The sequence below is a fragment of the Lepidochelys kempii genome, chromosome 5 (genome assembly GCF_965140285.1).
Source record: "Lepidochelys kempii isolate rLepKem1 chromosome 5, rLepKem1.hap1, whole genome shotgun sequence".
Taxonomy (NCBI): Eukaryota; Metazoa; Chordata; order Testudines; family Cheloniidae; genus Lepidochelys; species Lepidochelys kempii.
Genome location: NC_136384.1, coordinates 42,822,217 through 42,844,768, shown reverse-complemented (window position 1 = coordinate 42,844,768; position 22,552 = coordinate 42,822,217). Strand labels below are relative to the sequence as shown.

Genomic DNA, 22,552 nt, shown 5'->3' with positions numbered 1-22,552 from the left:
TTCCTAAATCTCATGCAGGACTTTAGCTGGTCAGCTGTAGATGTCAGGAAGGAATTTCTTCCTTCCCACCCATCCCTGATGTAGTCGGAGTTTTTTCCCTTCCCTTTTCTGATGCATCAGAAAAGACCATGCCCAGATGGGACTCCGGAAAAGGTGGGCTAGTGCACTGAGGCTGTGTAGAGAATTTTCTTGTACCATTCACTTGGCTGGTGGGTCTTTCTCACGTGCTCCAGATCACTGATTGCCAGATTTGGGGTCAGGAAGGAATTTTCCCCCAAGTCAGGATGGCAGGAAACTTGGGGTCAGGGGTTGTTTTGATTTGCTTTTTTGCCTTACTCTGCAGCATGGGCCACAGGTTCCTTGCTAGAATCGTCTGGATATATCTCACCAAATCTGGATATATATCTCACCAAATCAATTCCCTGCCATTGCAGGGGCCTCGGACATTGGTTCACCTCAGTCCCTTGTACTCTCTACCTGTGGCACATAATAGTTTAGTCTCCTGAGGGCTGTATTACATTAGTTTAATCTAGGTTATTGGGTTCAATATAGGGATAACTGGGTGGGTTTCCATAGCTCGTAATGTGCACGAGGTCAGACTACATGATCTGTTGGTCCCTTCTGGCCTTAAAAACTGTGACATGCTGCCGCTAAGGAATCAAGCTTGGTACAATCAGTGAGTAAAGCAAGGACACACTGTTTGTATCAGATTCTATTTGCACTAACTTTCAAATGAATGTGACCAGTTACTGACATGGCTGGTTAAAAAAAAACAACAAATTTTGTTATGAGAAAAATTATGAATTTCAGAGTTTTTATTTTGAAGTGTCTATTTTTTCAAAGTTTCACAGTTTACTCATTTAAAAATATGAAAAATTATCAAAATGGCTGATGTATTGTTTACCAAAATCCATTTTTTTGGAACTGAAAAAATTTACAACTGTTTAAAAAAAATAAAATTCAGCCAGCTTTATTGTAAGTGTTGTTTGTGTCCACACAAAACTTAGTTAATACTTAGTTCTAATCATGCATTGACCACATCAACAGCATATGATTATCTTCCAGTAGCCAGGTTAAAATGCTGTTGGTTTTGCTGAGTATACAGGACCCTCTACCTGCCATCTAGGTAACCAAGATGGCATGTACTTCCTTACAGCTTTGTGCTGGTGGTGGTCTTTGTGCATCTCCTCTGGGCACTCAGAAAGGGGGCAGAAAGGGGTCTCTAGCAATACTTTCCCAGAAATTGTTGATGCAAATAATGGTAGGCAGCGTAGTAGGTGTAGTTACACAGCCACGGTTGACATGGTTGTGTTGTGAATAAAGCTGCCTTTTTGTTGTAACCAGGTCAAATTAGCAGGTCATCAGCTGATTACAGAATCAAGGTTATAGTTATAGGGGACAAAAGAGGAGATCCTGGGACCAAAATGGCCCCTGATTTAATTTAGGGCTACTCTGAATTATGCTGGTTGAAGCAATCTCATAGTCTGGGGCTACAGATCTGGCCCATAGCTTAGATGGGGCCTTACAAGGCAAAGTACTCCCTACTCCACCCACTTTTTATACAGCTCCTTTCTGTGGTCAGCTTTTGATTTTAAAGGTTTATCATTCAGTCATGTGTGGAACTTGAAATTAGTTTTCTATTGATTTGATTGTGGCTAAGATCACAGGGATCCCATGCTATAACTGTGAGGTTTATGCTTTGTGCAAAGAGAACTCCATCTCTTTCCAGTCTCTCAAACCCTGGTCCCATAAGTGATTTTCATCTCTGTTTATCTCTCATCAGATAAAGGGGAATTTGAAGGTATTGTTGCTGCCCTTTGTCTTGGCATCACATCCACCATGTTTTTTCTACCCATCATTTGTTCATTGATGCTTAGAAGGTAAGAGGGTAGTATTGATTTGGCTATTGCACAGCATAAGTACATTTCCTGACCTTGCATTCTGTAGTGTTGAGTCATGTCTTATTTTTGCACAACTAGTCTTTCTAATTTGAAACTAGAAATGACAAGTCCTTATGAGACAGGATGCAAAAAAGCAAGTTATACTGATAATTTACACAATTCTTGTGGGTTTGGAACAGCTTTAACAAACCAAGAATGTGCAAGCTACAGATGACTAAAGAGGCTTCTTTGCCACAAACTCAGAATGTTTTAGTCTTTGATACAGCTGCCAGTCCAGTTACCATCTCATACATCAATGGGATAAGTATGTAATACCACCTACTGTCCCAAAAATAGATAAAACTTCTTATGCAAGGAATAATTGTCCAATTGATAATTATGGCCTATTTTTCCTGATGAACTGGGATCACAGTCCTATTACAGTAGGACTGTGGATTGATTGTTCAAAGCCACATACAGATTGATATAATTTAGAAAGTCCCACTAGCCTAAGTAGTGCATCAAATCCCACTAGTGCAAATCTGGGACATGATCTCGTACCACCTCCAACATTATGTTAAATGAGTGAAGAGGAAACAATGAGGGGAAGAAGACAGAGATAACAAGGCACCTGTTGAGACATGATGGTGGTTTTTCCCATTTTGTGAGGAACTACTTTCTATAGTGGAAGAATGTTGCATAATATCCCCTCCCCCAGAGAACAGTCTTTTTAAAATATTATTTTTACAAAATGTAAACTGAAGGAGCTATACTCTAATAAAATAAATAAATAAATAATAAACCATGACTGGTTGCACATTAGTAAACTATTGGTGTGCATCTGAAAATGCACCAATAGTCTACTAATGCAAAACCTGTCATAGATTACTATAAGGAAACCCTGGAACCCTGCCCCCATCTCCGTTTTTTCTGCTTTAACTATTTCTCCTGTCATTATCTGACTTGATTAGTGCTGAGTGACTAGAGCAGACAAGATGTCAAAACCATAGCCTAAGGTCAAATATGGTCCATGGCATGATTTATTCTGGTCTACTGCTCCACCACAACTCTCCTCCCTGCAGCAACTACTCATCCTTTCTGGCCTCTCTCTGGCTTATCGCTACTTTCAGAATTTGAGGCTCATTGATATCTGTTCTGTAGCCGGAGGTGACAGCTTGAGTTTGTGTCAGGGCACTGGGAAATAGTGTGTCAAATCATGTGAACCTGTTATGATTTCAAAGTTTGGAGCATGCCAAAATAAAACCAACCAACCAACCAACCGAAAACCTGAAGACTGACCCTACCCTTTGCATGAGAAAAAATATATAAACATTTTTAAGATTCCAGAAACCTACATAACAGTTGTTTCTGACAGGATATTTTTGGAGGGTGGGGGTAGGGGGCAGGGTGGAGGTCTAAGAAAATGAATTCACTCAGTCACATGAGCTAGGCTGATTTCTTAAAAAGTGCATCTAAAGGCAGAGCAGGCAGACAGCTTGAACTCCTTCAGTGACTTCCGGAAGCCTCTCAGCTCATGAGAGCAGAGTCAGAAAATGTTTATTCATCCAACAAAATACAATCTAGCTTTGAGGTATTGCACTGATAATATTAAAGTGAATCATTTTAAAAAAAAACACATACAGAGTGCTATTCTACTGATTTCATATGCAGAGAGAATTGGGGCCAGGAGATTCTCAACAGAGTCCAAGTTAAATTAATTCTACTCACACTGACTTCAACAGGAGCAGAGTTAGGCCAACATTAACTGCTTTTGAAATTCCTTCCCTGCTTCCACATTTTGCTCTCCACCATTTCCACTGGAAAATAATTGCCAGAAGCTCCGTTATTGTTATGGAAGTGCCAAACTAATCAGGATGGAGCCTTGTGTTGCTCAGAGCGATACAGAGGTAGTCTCAGTCCCTGTTCTGAGAAGCTTACAGTCTAGGATGACCCATATTAAGGCTGGGATGGGAGGGGTAATGATACTCTAGATATAATTTTTATATACATATTGTAATAGAGACTTACCCAATCTGGCTCTGGGCTTGTCTCCTGCCTCAGTTTCCCCTTGCCTTGAGATGGTTCTTTCTGCCATGGCCTTCTGGTCAAGTCAAAAGTCCTCCCCTTCCAGAGTATAAGCCAAGTCCAAACACACACAAGTCTTCCATGCCACACTCACCTGACACAGTCCTCCTTTCAAGGGTTCATTTTCTCTTCCACACCACACTCTTTCAGCATTACCCTTCTCCTGGGCTCAGCTGTAGCCTTCCTGGGCACTACTCGGTCCTTTCATCCACCCTTCATTCACAGGGTTCAATGCATCACCTCACCAGGTGGCAGCTTAAAAAAAAAAGTCACTCCTGTCTTCCCTTAATAGCAAGGGTCTCTGTAACCCCTCACAGAGTGACAGCATAGGCACACCCAGCCTCCGCTACAGATGCCCAGCCTTGGGAACCCAGAACACCTGGGCTGTCTGCCCTGTTATCCCAGGCTATCCTGCGTTCTTTCCAGGGCCTCTTCCCACATGCTTCCAGGCCTCCTATTGCTCCTTCCCACTTTTTATAGCTCACAGACCTACTTCCATGGAGTCTTCCTGTTCACTTTTCACAGAGCATTCACTTACAAGCCCTTACTAGTGGAGTCTCCCTCATCCACTCTTGACAGGCTGCTCTTATCCCCACAGCAGGCCTGCTATTATCACCTAACTTCAGCAGGCATTTCCACCACCTGGGGGAGGTGAGTAGGGTTGTCAACTTTCTAATCACACAAAACCAAACACCCCTGGCCTGCCCCTGAGGCCCCCACCCCTTCTCCGAGGCCCTGTCCCCACTCATTCTATCTCTGCTCACTCTCCCCTACCCTCACTCACTTTCACCAGGTTGGGGGCAGAGGGTTGTGATGCAGGGGGGTGAGGGCTCAGGTTGGGGGTGTGGGCTCTGGGGTGGGGCCAGGGATTAGGGGTTTGGGATGCAGGAGAGGGCTCTAGGTTGGAGTGCGGGGGTGGGTATGGGCTCTGGCCTGAGGGCAAGGATGAGGGGTTTAGGGTGCAGGAGGGGGCTCTGGACTCAGGCCAAGGGGTGCAGGAGGGGGTGCAGGCTCTTGCTGGGGGCATGGGCTCTGGGATGGGGCCAGGGATGAGGGGTTTGGGGTGAAGGAAGGGGCTCCAGACTGGTGCAAGGGTGTCGGGGGGGGAGTGAGGGCTCCGGCTGGGGGTATGGGCTCTGGGGTGGGGCCAGGATGAGGGGTTTGGAGTGCAGGAGGGGGTTGGGGTAGGGTGTGCAGGGTAGTGAGCCAAGAATGCCACTGGTGCATTTGAGCCCTAACCCTCTTAAAGGCCCAGCTCACTCTGTGGCATGTATACTTATTTCCATTTTAGAGTAGTTTTGTATTTATATAAAATAGTATCACCTTTCTCCAGCTGCCTCTCAGTTTAACCATCAAATACTGTCTGATTTCTTGTAGGCCTGGAGGCCTAGCTTGAACACATACATGGTAAAGTTAGCCAGAGTTAGAGGTGGCTAGCTTTTTAAAGCTTGTTATTTCTCAGGTCCCAAGTTCAATAAGAGATTATAAATCACGTTGAGGTGGTGTTCATGAAGGCCCTCAGCTGAAGCTAATTTGAACAAGGCTCATGAATTTGGTTTTACCTTGGTAAAGCACCACAGGTTTTCCCCCACCACTAACCCTAATAGGATTTAAGCACAGAGGCAGACATACTAGCTAAGCCCTGAAAATGCAGCTAGAATTTGGATTTTATATCAAGTCTGCATGAGGAAGTACCTATTTGTTGTAGCAACCAGACAAGGTACTAACAAACTTCAACAGGCCTTTATTTTTAAAGTGGAAATCTCTTTACCAAGCTGCTGCTGCACCCTCGGTAGCTCTCACTCCGCCTCCTCAACTCCTCCCCATTTCCTGTCCTTTCACACTCCCAACAGCCAGTGATCCCAGTTTAATAATTACAAGGAGCATCTAAACATCACATTCCCTCCTCTCTTAAGAAACTCTCCCAATTAAAATAAACATTGTTGTTCTAACCACAGGAACAAATATGAAACAAGACACTATACTGCTGGCAGAAATGTTACACTGAAAACACTGTAGATACTACATAACAGTCTCTAGTCCAGACAGGTGGTAGCCTGGGTCTGACAGGCTGTCTCTCAAGCCCTGGTTCCAGTGCAATGTCCTGTTGTGTTGATACTAAGGTGAAGTCATCCAGTGCAGACTGGGTGTTGACGTAATCTCCTCTTGGTGCATAGGCAGGTGCAAGAAAAGAAGCATTCTATACTCGCCCATCAGAAAGTTGATCCCTTCTTCTCTATGATTTTTTAGAGAAGCTGTGAATTTATGGTCCCCTTTGCATAAAATTCCAGGTTTTTGTATTCTAACGAAGGAACCACACTCTAAAACTTTGGTTCCTTAGCACCCCACCGCTTGTCTGTGAAATCCTTATACTTTGCTTGGTTCTGTTCAACTGTTTTTCTCACATCATCCTCGGTTGGGGCCTCAGGTCGTGCCTTTAACAATCCAGCAATGTTCAGTTTAGTATTCTTCTGTTTCCCATGCAGTAACTCTGTGGGTGATCTTTGCATTGTGGCATGTAGTGTAGCCCAGTATGCTTGCAAGAAATCAGTAGTGAAGGTTATCCACAATCGCCCTTCCAGTTTAGCAGTTTGCAAACTCCCTTTCAAAATTCTGTTAAACCGTTCAATTTCCCCATTGGCTTGAGGGTAATATAGGGATGACCTTCTGTGTAAAATGTTCCTCTCTGCTAGAAAAGTTTCAAACTCCAGGGAAGTAAATTGACTACCATTATCTGAAACCAGTTCTTTGGGGTTATCTTCCCTGCTAAAAACTGAAGAGAGGAACTTAATTCTGTAGCAGAAGAGATTTGCGATGTAAACGCTACCTCAGGCCATTTACTGAAATAGTCTATTAAAGTGATGGTATAACAGCAGTCACTTGGAGCAGTATCAAAGGGTCCTACAATGTCCATTGCCACTTTTTCTCATGCAGATTCAGGAAGAGGAACAGGCTGTAATGGAGGGGTATATGTCACTGCTGTCTTATCATGCATTTGGCAAGTGACATAGGTTTTCCAGCCTGGGAAATTGTATGCCCCAGAAAGGAGAGTTCGGTTTGTCTAAATTTGCATTTGGACCTATTGAGCTTGAGGCCTGCTTTGCCGATGCAGTTTAGTACAGACGACAGGTTATTGTCATGCTTCTCAGAAGTATTTCCAAACACGATAATCATCCAGATAGCACTGAACTCCATATTGATTCTTCAGAATCAATTACATCATTTTTTGGAAGGCATTTGGGGCAGATGCAAGACCATATGCAACACGTTGAAAATGAAATAGTCCCTCATGTGTAATAAATGCTGTGAGGTCTCTGCTATCTTCATGCAACATAACCTGGTGGTATGCGCTCTGCAGATCAAGAGTAGAAAACATCTTTGCTCCACAGAGTTCTGCAAATACTTCTTCTATGTGAGGAAGAGGATGGCTGTCAATCACAATAGCTTTATTTGGCTCCCTTAAGTCCACACAAAGGTGAATGGCTCCACCCTTCTTCTGTGTCACTACTATATGTAAAAAGAAAAGGAGTACTTGTGGCACCTTAGAGACTAACAAAGGTATTTGAGCGTAAGCTTTCGTGAGCTACAGCTCACTTCATCGGATGCATTCGGTGGAAAATACAGTGGGGAGATTTATATACACAGAACATGAAACAATGGGTGTTACCATACACACTGTAACCAGAGTGATCACTTAAGGTGAGCTATTACCAGCAGGAGAGGGAAAAAAAAGACCTTTTGTAGTGATAATCAAGGTGGGCCATTCCCAGCAGTTGACAAGAACGTCCGAGGAACAGCGGGGGAAGGAATAAACATGGGGAAATAGTTTTACGTTGTGTAATGACACATTCACTCCCAGTCTTTATTCAAGCCTAAGTTAATTGTATCCAGTTTGCAAATTAATTCCAATTCAGCAGTCTCTCGTTGGAGTCTGTTTTTGAAGTTTTTTTGTTGAAGAATTGACACTTTTAGGTCTGTAATCTAGTGACCAAAGAGATTGAAGTGTTCTCCAACTGGTTTTTGAATGTTATAATTCTTGACGTCTGATTTGTGTCCATTTATTCTTTTATGTAGAGACTGTCCAGTTTGCCCAGTGTACATGGCAGAGGGGCATTGCTGGCACATGATGGCATATATCACATTGGTAGATGTGCAGGTGAATGAGCCTCTGATAGTGTGGCTGATGTGATTAGGCCCTATGATGGTGTCCCCTGAATAAATATGTTTCAGAGTAGCAGCCGTGTTAGCCTGTATTCGCAAAAAGAAAAGGAGTACTTGTGGCACCTTAGAGACTAACAAATTTGAGCATAAGCCTTCGTGAGCTACAGCTCACTTCAAAGGCTTATGCTCAAATAAATTTGAATAGACACGTGGTCACAGTTGGCAACACTTTGTTGCAAGGATAGGTTCTTGGGTTAGTGATTCTGTTGTGTGTTGTGTGGTTGCTGGTGGGTATTTGCTTCAGGTTGGGGGGCTGTCTGTAAGCAAGGACTGGCCTGTCTCCCAATATCTGTGAGAGTGATGGGTCGTCCTTCAGGATAGTTTGTAGATCCTTGATGATGCTCTGGAGAGGTTTTAGTTGGGGGCTGAAGGTGATGGCTCGTGGCGTTCTGTTATTTTCTTTGTTGGACCTGTCCTGTAGTAGGTAAGTTCTGGGAACTCTTCTGGCTCTGTCAATCTGTTTCTTCACTTCCGCAGGTGGGTATTGTAGTTGTAAGAACCCTTGATCGAGATCTTGTAGGTGTTTGTTTCTGTCAGAGGGGTTGGAGCAAATGCGGTTGTATCATAGAGCTTGGCTGTAGACATTGGGGCGTGTGGTGTGGTCTGGATGAAAGCTGGAGGCATGTAGGTAAGCATAGTGGTCAGTAGGTTTCTGGTATAGGGTGGTGTTTATGTGACCATCGCTTATTAGCACCGTAGTGTCCAGGAAGTGGATCTCTTGTGTGGACTGGTCCAGGCTGAGGTTGATGGTGGGATGGAAATTGTTGAAATCATGGTGGAATTCCTCAAGGGCTTCTTTTCCATGGGTCCAGATGATGAAGATGTCCTCAATGTAGCGCAAGTAGAGTAGGGGCATTAGGGGACGAGAGCTGAGGAAGCGTTGTTCTAAGTCAGCCATAAAAATGTTGGCATACTGTGGGGCCATGCGGGTACCCATAGTAGTGCCGCTGATTTGAAGGTATACATTGTCCCCAAATGTGAAATAGTTATGGGTGAGGACAAAGTCCAGCCACCAGGTTTGCCATGACATTATAGGGGATACTGTTCCTGACGGCTTGTAGTCCATCTTTGTGTGGAATGTTGGTATAGAGGGCTTCTACATCCATAGTGGCTAGGATGGTGTTTTCAGGTCCACACAAGAGATCCACTTCCTGGACACTATGGTGCTAATAAGCGATGGTCACATAAACACCACCCTATACCGGAAACCTACTGACCGCTATGCCTACCTACATGCCTCCAGCTTTCATCCAGACTACACCACACGATCCATTGTCTAAAGCTAAGCGCTACGATACAGCCACATTTGCTCCAACCGCTCAGACAGAGACAAACACCTACAAGATCTCTATCAAGCATTCTTACAACTACAGTACCCACCTGCTGAAGTGAAGAAACAGATTGTCAGAGCCAGAAGAGTACCCAGAACTTACCTACTACAGGACAGGCCCAACAAAGAAAATAACAGAACACCACAAGCCATCACCTTCAGCCCCCAACTAAAACCTCTCCAACACATCATCAAGGATCTACAACCTATCCTGAAGGATGACCCATCACTCTCACAGATCTTGGGAGACAAGCCAGTCCTTGCTTACAGACAGCCCCCCAACCTGAAGCAAATACTCACCAGCAACCACACACCAGAAACACTAACCCAGGAACCTATCCTTGTAACAAAGCCCGTTGCCAACTGTGTCCACATATCTATTCAGGGGACACCAACATAGGGCCTAATCACATCAGCCACACTATCAGAGGCTCGTTCACCTGCACATCTACCAATGTGATATATGCCATCATGTGCCAGCAATGCCCCTCTGCCATGTACACTGGGCAAACTGGACAGTCTCTACATAAAAGAATAAATGGACACAAATCAGACGTCAAGAATTATGACATTCAAAAACCAGTTGGAGAACACTTCAATCTCTTTGGTCACTAGATTACAGACCTAAAAGTGGCAATTCTTCAACAAAAAAACTTCAAAAACAGACTCCAACGAGAGACTGCTGAATTGGAATTGATTTGCAAACTGGATACAATTAACTTAGGCTTGAATAAAGACTGGGAGTGGATGTGTCATTACACAACGTAAAACTATTTCCCCATGTTTATTCCTTCCCCCGCTGTTCCTTGGACGTTCTTGTGAACTGCTGGAAATGGCCCACCTTGATTATCACTTTTTTTTCCCTCTCCTGCTGGTAATAGCTCACCTTAAGTGATCACTCTGGTTACAGTGTGTATGGTAACACCCATTGTTGCATGTTCTCTGTGTATATAAATATCCCCACTGTATTTTCCACTGAATGCATCCGATGAAGTGAGCTGTAGCTCACAAAAGCTTATGCTCAAATAAATTTGTTAGTCTCTAAAGTGCCACAAGTACTCCTTTTCCTTTTTGCCAATACAGACTAACACGGCTGCTACTCTGAGTACTATACGTGAAACCCATTCTGAGGAGTCAATCTCTTCAATAACGTCCTTTCGAACAAGTTTTCTCAGTTCCTCTGAAACAGCTTCCTTGACTGAAAATGGTAAGCGCCGTAACTTCTGTCGTACAAGCATCACATTATTCCGCTTTTTAACTTTATGCAGAAATCCATAAGCACAGCCAAGTTTCTCCTCAACCTGGTGTTGGGTCCCAGCTGAAACTGGTGTGTGTACTGCAAAAGTGCTTTGCTGAGGAAGATTAATTCGTCCATTAACTACCCTGAGATTTAAAGCAGCCAATATTTTTCAAATAGCACACCAAGTGAAGTTTGGGTTCAGTAAGAGGCACATCTTTAAAGTAATGCAAATTTGATGGAATCAGGTAGTATAGATACTGCTGAGCCAGTGTCCAACATTAGCTGAATAGAGTGTGATTTGCCTGAGGGTATGACAGAAACGTTTACAGTGCACTTTATTTGTTTTGGAATATGTGCAGTAGTGATTTTGTCCACGCTCAGCACAGTAACATCTGGTATTGTAACTGCATGCACCTGTTGATTGAACTGGCTGCTGCGATATACTTTAGCAAAATGCCCAATCTTTTTGCAATGATTGCACTAAGCTACATTTGCCGGACATCCTGTATAGCTTGCAAGGTGTTGTGGGGATCCACAGTGAAAGCATGTATTTTGAATTTGCTGATTCGGTGGTTTTTCATTAGTTTTCCTCTTGTAATTGTTTGTCTGCAGCGACAGTGAACTTTTCTTCAAAGGAGTCACAGCCTGGACTGTGCCTCCTGTATCCATGCTCATTATTTTGGCTTCAGCTGTAGCTGACTCAATCTGGGTAGCAATGGTTATTGCTTTTTCTAGTGTAAATTGTGGTTCTAAAAGGAAGCGTTCTCTTACATGAAGCACGGTTGTTTTCTCAATGAGCTGGTCTCTAATCATCTCATCTGCCATATTCCCAAAGTCACAAGTTACAATCAGACTCCTCAGGGAAGCAATATACTGCATTATAGGCTCCCCTGTTTTCTGCTCATGCTGGCAAAATCTGTAGTGATTAACTACTACATTCACTTTTGGCACAAAAAAGGTCTTTAATGCAGTGAGTGCAGTCTCATATTTATCATCTTCAAGGGGAAACGTGTAAAATATATGCTGACCTTCTGCTCCAAGGCAGTGGATTAGCAAAGCATGCTTTCTTACTTCAGAAATCTCTGTAGCACTGATTGCAAGCAGATAAGTCTCAAACATATGGATCCAGGCAATAAAAGCAATTGGAGGCTTACCTGGGCTTTGCAGAAAGGGTGCAGGTGGGTTCAGAGGCAGAAGATCCATCCTCGTTGCCAAAATGTTGTAGCAACCAGGCAAGATACTAACAAACTTCAACAGGCCTTTATTTTTAAAGTGGAAATCTCTTTACCAAGCTGCTGCTGCACCCTCGGTAGCTCTCACTCCGCCTCCTCAACTTCCCCCCCTCCTTCCTGTTTCCTGTCCTTTCAGACTCCCAACAGCCAGTGCTCCCAATTCTAATAATTACAAGCAGCATCTAAACACCACACTATTGCTCTACAGTTAGTTCACTGAATACCATGTCTGATCCTTCAGTCAAGTAGGTGGATCTCCCATTGTGTCGGAGTCCTAAGCAAGAGGTGACATGGGCTAATATAGCTCTGCTGCACTCTGCCTTCTAGTCCCTAGGCCTCCACAGGTTTGTAGCATCATGGGGGAGGAGCAGATGCTTGCTCTTGATTGATGGGCAGATTTCTAAATGGAAACTGATCTATAAGTTGCTACTGATAAGACAAAGTAAACCTGCAAGGGAGGAAAGGGGGTTGGAGGAGCCAGGAAATAGTGATGGATTAAAGAAAGAGAAAGTGGATATGCAGTATAGATGGAAAGAGAGTCACATACTGATGGCCTTCATAGCTCGTTAATTACACTAAATAATTTTGCATCAGAAACTCACTAACTTACTGTGAAAATATAGACTATAGTTTGGGACCTCCAATTTGTGTGTTTGTGTGTGTTGTTTATAGCTGCTAGAAGACATCCTGGTCTGATGTGCATGAAAATACTGACAAACTATGTACATGACTTGTGATGAAAACAGAAGTATATGAAGGCTCAGTCATTTAATTGGAGCCTCAGTTTAAAAAGCATGTCTTTCCAGGTCAAGAAAATTGTGCTGGCCAACTGTCCCAGATCCAAGAAACAGCAGCGCTATCCAAGATGTGGCAAGAATCAGTCCACGGGTATGAAAAGTGTTTATGAATGGGCCCTTTCAGTGAATTACAGCAGCACTGATTACTAGCGTCTTCTCTTTTTAATTGTGCCTGGTAAATGTACAGCATTAAAGATCTAGCAGAAGCTCTGGTTGTATTAGGAACATAGTGTCAGGCTTTTACAGGGGATTTTCCGACTCCTTTTTAAAAAGGTTCTATTGATTTTTTTTCCCCAAGCATTATGCAACATGCACTGAGGCAAATGTGTGAAAAACAAAGACAAAAAACCATGAAGTAACTCAAAAAGGAAAAAAAAAGTTACTTTTTTGACTTATACAAAGTCCATTATGTAAGAGTCAATAATCACCAGGACTGATGGTTTCTTGAGAAATCCAGAGTGTGAAAGTTCACGTGAATCTGGAATTGTTCAAATACACAATTAATAGAATCCTGGAATATATGAAAGTTAGATAAAACATTTTGAACCAAAATTCACAGCTGCATCACAAAGGAGCTGGTTTCTGCTATCTGATTCTGGGACTAGTTCTTCACTGACCTCAGCTTCAGCACACTTCTGAGGGCTTTGGGGGTACTCTAACTAGTCAGAGACTAATCACAGCAAGACCTTATATTCCAACCAAGTATTGCAAGAACTCAGTAGTGTACTCAAGTCATGAATTTTCCCTGTCTACACCTGCCTGCCATATGTCATCTGCTGGGGCAGGGGCCAGAGGAGCTAGCTACATCAGCGCTGTGTTAGCAAATTGCTAGCTAAAAGATCCATACTTCAGTGTTTAAGAAATCTCTAGCTTATATGGGTCAGGAGGATCTCTCATTTTTACCTACTGTTGGGTTTCTTGCGCCTTCCTGTGACGCATCTGGTGCTGGCCAATGTCTAAGCTAGGATACTAGACTAGATGGACCATAGGTCTGATCTAGTATGGCAGTGTTTATGATCATATCCTGCTGTGTTCCGTAGCAGAGTGGATCTGACTTTTTTTTAGCCTTTTTTGTATTTGTTTTGGTGGTGGTGGTGGTGGTGGTTGTTTTAAAACACTTCCAGATTTTTACAAAGTATGAGTAGGTAAAATAGTATGTTCATGGTCAGTTAGAATCATGGAAGATTAGGGCAGGAGGTCATCTAGTCCAACCCCAACTAAATCATCCCAGCCAGAGCTTTGTCAAAAAGGGCCTTAAAATCCTCTAAGGATGGAGATTTCACCACCTCCCTAAGTAACCCATTCCAGTGCTTCTCCACCCTCCTAGTGAAATAGTTTTCCTAATATCCAACCTAGACCTCCCCCACTCCAACCTGAGACCATTGCTTCTTGTTCTGTCATCTGCCACCCCTGAGAATAGCCTAGCTCCATCCTCTTTGGAACCCCCTTTCAGGTAGTTGAAAGCAGCTATCAAATCCCCCTTCACTCTTCTTTTCTGCAGACTAAACAATCCCAGTTCCCTCAACCTCTCCTCGTAAATCATGTGCCCCAGGCCCTAATAATTTTTGTTGCCCTGCCCTGGACTCTCTCCAATTTGTCCACATCCTTTCTGTAGTGGGGGTCCCAAAACTAGAAGCAATATTCAAGATGTAGCCTCACCAGTACCAAATAGAGGGGAATAATCATTTCCTTCAATCTGCTGGCAATGCTCCCACTAATGCAGCCCAATGTTAGCTTTCTTGGGAACAAGGGCACACTCTTGACTTATATCCAGCTTCTCGTCCACTGTAATCCCCAGGTCCTTTTCTGCAGAACTGCCGTTTAGCCAGTCGGTCCCCAGCCTGTAACAGTGCATGGGATTCTTCTGTCCTAAATGCAGTACTCTGCACTTGTCCTTGTTGAACCTCATCAGATTTCTTTTAGCCCAATCCTCCAATTTGTCTAGGTCACTCTGGACCCTATCCCTACCCTCCATCATATCTACCTCTCCCCCCAGCTTACTGTCATCTGCGAACTTGCTGAGGGTGCAATCCATCCCGTCATCCAGATCATTAATGAAGATGTTGAACAAAACTGGCCCCAGGACCGACCCCTGGGGCACTCTGCTTGATAACGGCTGCCAACTAGACATCAAGCTGTTGATCACTACCCATTGAGCCTGACGATCTAGCCAGCTTTCTATCCACCTTATAGTCCATTCATCCAATTCATACTTTTTTAACTTGCTGGCAAGAATACTGTGGGAGACCATATCAAAAGTTTTGCTAATGTCAAGATATATCACGTCCACCACTTTCCCCTCATCCACAGAGCCAGTTATCTCATCATAGAAGGCAATCAGGTTGGTCAGGCATAACTTGCCCTTGGTGAATCTATGTTGACTGTTCCTGATCACTTTCCTCTCCTCCAAGTGCTTCAAAATGGATTCCTTGAGGACCTGCTCCATGATTTTTCCAGGGACTGAGGTGAGGCTGACTGGCCTGTAGTTCCCTGAATTCTTCTTCTTCCCTTTTTTAAATATGGGCACTATATTTGCCTTTTTCCAATCGTCCAGGACCTCTCCCAAGTTGCCACGAATTTTCAAAGATAATGCCCAATGGCTCTGCAATCACATCAGCCAACTCCCTCAGCACCCTCGGATGCATTAGATCTGGACCCATGGACTTGTGCATGTCCAGCTTTTCTAAATGGTCCTTAACCTGTTCTTTCACCACTGAGAGCTGCTCACCTCCTCCCCATACTGTGATGACCAGTGCAGCAGTCTGGGAGCTGACCTTATCTTTGAAGACCAAGGCAAAAAAAGCATTGAATACTTCAGGTTTTTCCACATCTGTCACTAGTTGCCTCCCCCATTCAGTAAGGGTCCCACGCTTTCCCTGACAGTTAGTGACATTTAGCAAAAATAAAATTAAAATATTTGGATTGTTGAATTTAGAAAGAACGATTACTTACGCCAGGTTCAGTAAGATGTTTTAGCCACATGGACCCCACTGTAGGTGCACATAGGCCCCATGAGCACAAAATCAGATTATTTTGGCCAGCAAGGTCTGCTGGGGCCACACATTCACCCTGGTTACTCTTGCCCACCCCACCCAGGGCATAAAGGGAGGAGTGGGCACAACCATCCCACAGGATTATGTATTAATGAAGGCACTTGGGGTATTTCTGCACTGCAAAGGAAAATCCATGGCACTGAATCTCAGAACTCAGATCACTTGACTTGGGCTTGCAGGGCTTGGTCTTAGGGGCTAAAAATAGCAGTAAGACGTTCCCACTCGGGCTGTAACCTGTAACCTCTCCCTCCCCTTCCTCCTTCCATCTGCCAGGTTTCAAAGCCTGGGCTCCAGCCCAAGCAGGAATGTCTGTACTGCTATTTGCAGCCCAAGCCCCACAAGCCCAAGTTAACTGACCCAGGCTTTGAGACTTGATACCACAGGTTTTTCTTTCCAGTGTGGACACAGTTTAAGACCACAGGACTCCACAGTAGCAAAACAGGAGGACCAATCACGGCAGCCATGTGGACATGTTCTATGTTCTATCTACATAAAGGCTTAGGACCACACTGCCAAATGGGCATCCAGTCTAGAACCTGCCACTAAGTAAAAATATGTATTGAATTCCAAGTTGATGCCATGAAAATCTGATAGAGGGATACTCCTAAAACATATCAGGAAGGTTCCTTGAGACCTAGTAAAGTGTGCTTTAATTTGAGAAGCAGCAGCTAACGTATGTAGTTCATAGAAGACCTTAATACAATCAGATGCCCATTGTGAGAAGCTCTGGGTCAAAAGAGCCTGCTCTCAAAAGCTGTCCCCAAACTCTATAAATAGCCATGGTGACTCAAAGATTTTTGCTCTACTGAGGTAGGAGAAAGCTCTCAGAACAAATGTATGGAGCATTGCTTCCCAGGCAGAAAGAATACTGGTAAGTGTATGTATTGATTTAAAAGTAAGTTTGAGACTACGTTGGATAAGAGTTTTGGGAGAGGTCCAAGAATCACCTGGGTTTTGTATATAAGGTGGTCCTACCATTAAACACTTGATTGAATCTGGCTCACCCTTTCAGCAGAGATACTAACTACCCAAAATGCTGTCATAATAGAAAGATGATATGATGCCATAGGCTCAAAAAGGGATGTTCCATTAGTGCCGAGATACCACATTTAGTTCCCAGGGAGGGAAAATTCTTTAACGGGTAGAAACACATGGATCAGGCCCTTCAGAAACAGTCAGGTGAAAAAATACTGTGTGAACCTGAATGACGGGGAAACAGGTCGATATTGTCGAATGACTCCTAAATTGAGCTGGTTGAAAGTCCTGAATGTTTCAACGACAATAAAATGATCCGGAACATTGACCCTGAGCAACCCAAAGCAAAAATCATTTCCACCTGGTTTTATATGTTAACGTTTCTGCTCTGCTTCAAAATGCAGAACAATTCCTGGCTGTGGAACTTAATCAGCGAGCCTCCATGCTGTTAGGTAGAGAAATGATGGACCAGGTTTAGGAGCAGACAGTGATTCTGTGAAATCAGCATCCGGAAGATTTGAAAGAGTGAAGGGCAGTTTAATCAATAGATGTATCTGCCAGAGTACCAAAACTGACACACCCATCCTGGTGCTATCAGTATTAACAAGGCTTTGACCTATCTTATTTTACTCAGGACTCTCGAAATTAAGGGAATTCTGTGGTAAGGCATCCTACAGGTTTCTGTCCCACTGACTCATAAATACAGCCAAAAGGGAGCCTGGGCTCACATGTCTCCTCAGGACAAAAAGCATGTGACATTTCTTGTTCAAGTTGCTGGCAAAGAGGCCTATGGTCAGAAGAGGTCATTTTAAGATAAGTTGATCAGGGACTAGAGCTGCATCAATAACTGATTTTTCAGTTCACTGGCAGTTCTGGAAAAAAATTTGTTTTGGGTCCACATAATTGCATCCAAGGTCATACAGGGCACATGTGTGGCTCCAACGGACACAGCTGTCCAAAAGAATCAGATCGTGTGTGCAAAGCGCACATTTGCCCATATGTAAGAAACCCAAAGTATCCAGCACACAGGTGCAAGGTGTTGTGATTTCCATCTGCAAGATGGAAGACTTGTATAGCGAAGTTCTCCATCCTAGAATGTCACTCCAAAATAGGTACTTGGAGGGAAAAATACATAGCTGGTATGTGGCCATAATGTTACTGTACACACAGCAGAGAGAGAAGCTGTGGAAAGAAATCAAGTCAGTTAAACTGATACTGTAAGAAATATTGCTGTGCTGATAACATGGCAGAAATAGAAATAATGGTTAACAGATGAAGCATAAAGGCTTTTGGGGGAAAACATAGCTCAGAATGAGTAGGCAGCAGAACAAGGCAGCTACTTTTGGAGACATTACCTAGTGGTAACCTGACATTAGCAAAGGCTCATGAAATGTGATAGATGCACCCACATACACCAGTGAGCATTGTGAAGTTGTTAAATAGAAGCTGATTCCCTCAGGGAATTTCACTATAGTCAGAGCGCTCACAAAATTTCTTCAAGTCAAGAACGAACACAGTCAAGTAAATCAGTAGTAAATTCCTAGAAGAAATAAAGGAGATCAAGCATATGATCAAAAGTACCTACTGCAAATTTCCCCTGCAAACTCAGATGGGATACCAGATATCACAATCTAAGAAAAATTCTAGGAATTACTGAATTAAATCACTGAACTTTCTAATAGCTGCAGTAGTCATAAGTACCTCACCAATATAGAGCATGCAAAGATTAGGAACACAGGAACTTCCATAACTGATTGGACCAGCAATCCAGGAAATCCAGTAGCCAATCTCCAATAGTGCCTATACCACATTCTTCAGAGCAAGGTGCCAGAATCACTTTAAGGGACAATTATGGGGTAACGTAACCATCGGAAAGTTTTGTTCCTTAGACCGCTAGAGGATGGCTTCTGCTATGAAGCAGGCAGTCATTCTCCAGCTCATGAATGGGAGTCAGAAAGAATGAATGAAATACAATAAAGTCTTGATCATTTCTCAGGTCATCAATGCTAGAATGCACCTGCTCCACTTAAAATAAGTGAAGATTGAAGCAGTTACTGGTGGGTCAGAGAACATGACATCCAGTCTGTAATTAAAGATAGATAATGGAAAAACCAAAGCAGTGTCACCAGAAAGGAAGGATGCTATTTATGGACTATAAAAAGCCTTTCCATTCTATGTGTTTTGTGATAGTTTGTATGGCTCTAACAGGACACACACATTTCTAAGCGGGTAGTACCTGGCTTTACATCACACACTGCTCTGCAGTTTAGCCAGCCAAAATATACAAAAGCTTTCAACACAATCTTTACCTAGACCAAAGTGATAGTGAAGCGACTAGAAGGCACTGCAGATGGACGTTGATATCAAAGGGTAATTAGGCAGAATTGCACTGTTCAATTCAACCGGTTAAATGTTGATATCAACATGTGAATCACACAGATCAATAGTTATAGGGCCCTGCACAGAACATCCTGCAGTTTACATTTCATTACTTATGTGTTACCTACCTCACCTCACTTTAACAATGAAGGGATGGAGAATATGGTCCTCTTGGGCAGAAATATTTATTTCCCTAATTAAGTTTCTCATACCAATGCACATTGTAAATGGAATTTAAAGAGTAAATAAAATAGCTTGGCCAGCTCAATTAAACAAGAAAGTAATAGCTGCGGCCAGGCTTCCCATTTCCTGACTTTGTTTTTCTATTGCTTAGTATTAGTAAATTATTTATTTCAATATCATAAAAGTTTACACTATGTGCAGAAACATGCAATTATTTTTTTCTTTCCATTTCATTTTGTTTGTAGGCTAGCCAGGGACCCACTTCAAGGCTATTGCTTCAAACACAAACAGACAATGATACTACCAGCCTTCATGTGATAGAAGAGGATTCAAAGGCTTCTTTGAAGCTGCAGCCCTTTATTGAGGACACAGAAGACAACAGTGAGTGTGATGCAGGCCACTCTGAAAGTGCTGGTGGTAGCCCAGACACCTGTCCAAGTCTTTTGAAAATCCCTGAAAAAGCAATTGCAACCGAAAAAGAAAGAGTCAGCTCTAGCATGAGGGCACCTCTCCTAAGTGATTACACCAGCATGGAATTCAGTCAGAAAGCCATGCTAAGTCTGGCACTGAATCTCCTTCCGCGGGCTGTCCATCCTCACATGGAGGGGAAACTGAACAACAGGCCAGGAAAAGTGGAGCAACGCACACTGTTTACTCCTCAAGACTATGTGAAACAGAACCAGGTGGTGTTTACACCAACTGGACCAACACTGATGGAAGAAGCCAGTTTGAGCTGAGGTCTCTCAGTGCCTCCCCGTGACATAGAAGCAAGCCCCAAAACCTTTGATGTTTGATTGGAGCAGTTACAATATTTTAGGATGGTGATTCTGTGAATGTTGATTCTTCTTTGCTTTAATAAGTTTCACAGATAAAGTAGTTTGTGCGTATAGTTACATTAGCCATTTCAGGCCCTTGCTCTTACCACAAATCATACTCAACTAAGTTTTGCAGTCATGACATGGACAAAGCTCCAGTTTGGGTCCACCAAAGATGTCTAGCTGGATATGGCTCCTTGCTACTTTGAGCCTGATAATTTGTCAGTGTTACTGTAGTAAATGCAATGTGGTCTAGTGACTCAGCTGCAGCACTGGTAGACACGAACCCTTGATTCTAGTCCCAGCCTTGTTATTTGTTTGCTGTAAGCAAGTCAAAATCTCCAAAAGTGGTGTTTAATTTTGGATGACCAATTTGAGATAACGAAGATCCGATTTTCAGAGCTGGTTAACAAAGCCCTTCGATCTGTTGGAAAGGAATCCAACCAACTTGTCTGTCTTTTGCATTTTGGGGCAGTGTGGCAACTTTCTCAACAAACTTCCTGTTCATTCCTTCCAAGAGATGTTCCTGATCAGCTTGTGTGTTTGGTCATTGAGAAGGGTACAGGAAATCCTCAAAAGCGGGAGAGCAAGTTTTCAGCCATATCACACTGGGCTCTGATAGTCTTGGCTCTCACAAGCCAGGCACAGAATTTGCTCAGTATATGGATAAGACATCTTCAATGAAAACCTAAGTGGTTACTGTAAGTGATGTTAACGAGCCAGACTCTTTGAGTCAATGATATATCAACCCCCAAGGCAGATGTTTCGCTGATAGAGGTGGCATCTTTAGGATGAGAAGAAAAACAAGCCCTCGTGGCCACCGGAGACCCTGTGACACTTTCTGCAAGAGTGGGAGTATTTCCTAGACAACCTAGCCAAACTCAGAGGAGGAGGAAATGATTCCCCTGAGTTCAGCACTTCACATTGATACAGCACCTTACATCCTGAAGTAGTGGTGCTATTATGGGTGTGCACCGCCTTTTCACCCAAGCAGCAAATCCAAGTTCAAGGCCCTGTGGGTTGTTTCCACTAGGAAGTGAAAATAAAATAGAGGCAGGTATTTCTTTGATGCAATTTCTTTGTTTATGTATACAGAATGTACAAAGTCCAGTTTCCCCAAACAAAAGAAGAAACAACAACAGAAAACAGCATCCTTTCTTTCAGCCCATAACCCCAACCCAAAACACCTCTGTAGCTTCTTCCAGGGCCACACCATGCTATGTCTCTCTCTGTCCTGAGTTTGTTTACTTACTCACACACACACACACACCACAGTCCTTCCACCTAGATTGTATGTTCCTGAGCTGACCTGCTTGTTCCTTTGTTTTGAGCTTGTTTAACTGTCTTTTACAGTTCTCTTAAGTGAAGGGTGGTTAAACCTGCAACAGGCGCTATGATTTCCAGCTTTATATAAAATGGGGGTGGGGGGGATGTGAGAAAACCTGGATTTGTGCAGGAAATAGCCAGACTTGATTATCATGCACATTGTGTAAAGAGTTGTCACTTTGGATGGGCTATCACCAGCAGGAGAGTGAATTTCTGTGGGGGGGTGGAGGGTGAGAAAACCTGGATTTGTGCTGGAAATGGCCCACCTGATGATCACTTTAGATAAGCTATTACCAGCAGGACAGTGGGGTGGGAGGAGGTATTGTTTCATATTCTCTGTATATATATAAAGTCTGCTGCAGTTTCCACGGTATGCATCCGATGAAGTGAGCTGTAGCTCACGAAAGCTCATGCTCAAATAAATTGGTTAGTCTCTAAGGTGCCACAAGTACTCCTTTTCTTTTTGCGAATACAGACTAACACGGCTATTACTCTGAAACCTTCTTGTAACTGTTGTTCTTAGAGACGTGTTGTTCATGTCCATTCCAATCAGGTGCGTGTGTACCACAGGCATGACAACCAGAAGATTTTTCCCCTAGCAGTATCTGTAGGATCAGCCTGGGTGTCCCCTGGAGTTGCACATTCATGGCGCCCAATATAGGGCCCTGCTGACCAGACCCCCGCTCAGTTACTTTATGCTGGGTACTCTGACAGAGGGGTAGGAGGGTGGGTATTGGAATGAACGTGAACAACATCTCAAAGAACAACAGTTATGAGAAGGTGACTAACAGTTTTTTCTTCTTCGCGTGCTTGTTCATGTCAATTCCAATCAGGTGAATCACAAGCCCAAATTCAGATGGCGGGGTTGGAGTTGTGCACTGATTGGAGTACCGCTCTACCGAAGGCCCCATTGTCTCTGGCCTGCTGGGTAATAGCATAAAGTGTGTATGGAGGATCATGTCATTGCCCAGCATATTTCCTGGGTAGGAACCTGAGCCAGGAAAGCCACTGAACAGGCCTGCACCCTGGTGGAGGG

At 43.4% G+C, this 22,552-nt stretch overlaps 1 protein-coding gene across 1 annotated transcript; it reads left to right on the top strand.

Moving 5' to 3' along the window:
• Positions 1-1,810: 1,810 nt before the first annotated feature.
• On the top strand, positions 1,811-21,870 carry LOC140911933 (uncharacterized). Its single transcript, XM_078853015.1, has 3 exons — positions 1,811-1,880; positions 12,795-12,876; positions 19,621-21,870. The coding sequence occupies exons 1-3, from the start codon at positions 1,840-1,842 to the stop codon at positions 20,110-20,112; spliced, it is 615 nt and encodes a 204-aa protein (XP_078709141.1). The 5' UTR covers positions 1,811-1,839; the 3' UTR covers positions 20,113-21,870.
• Positions 21,871-22,552: the final 682 nt, after the last annotated feature.

Coding starts and splice junctions, on each gene's coding strand:
- LOC140911933 (XM_078853015.1), top strand. CDS start 1,840: ATGTTTTTTCTACCCATCATTTGTTCATTGATGCTTAGAAG. Junction 1,881..12,794: donor TGTTCATTGATGCTTAGAAG/GTAAGAGGGTAG, acceptor ATGTCTTTCCAG/GTCAAGAAAATTGTGCTGGC. Junction 12,877..19,620: donor TGGCAAGAATCAGTCCACGG/GTATGAAAAGTG, acceptor TTTTGTTTGTAG/GCTAGCCAGGGACCCACTTC.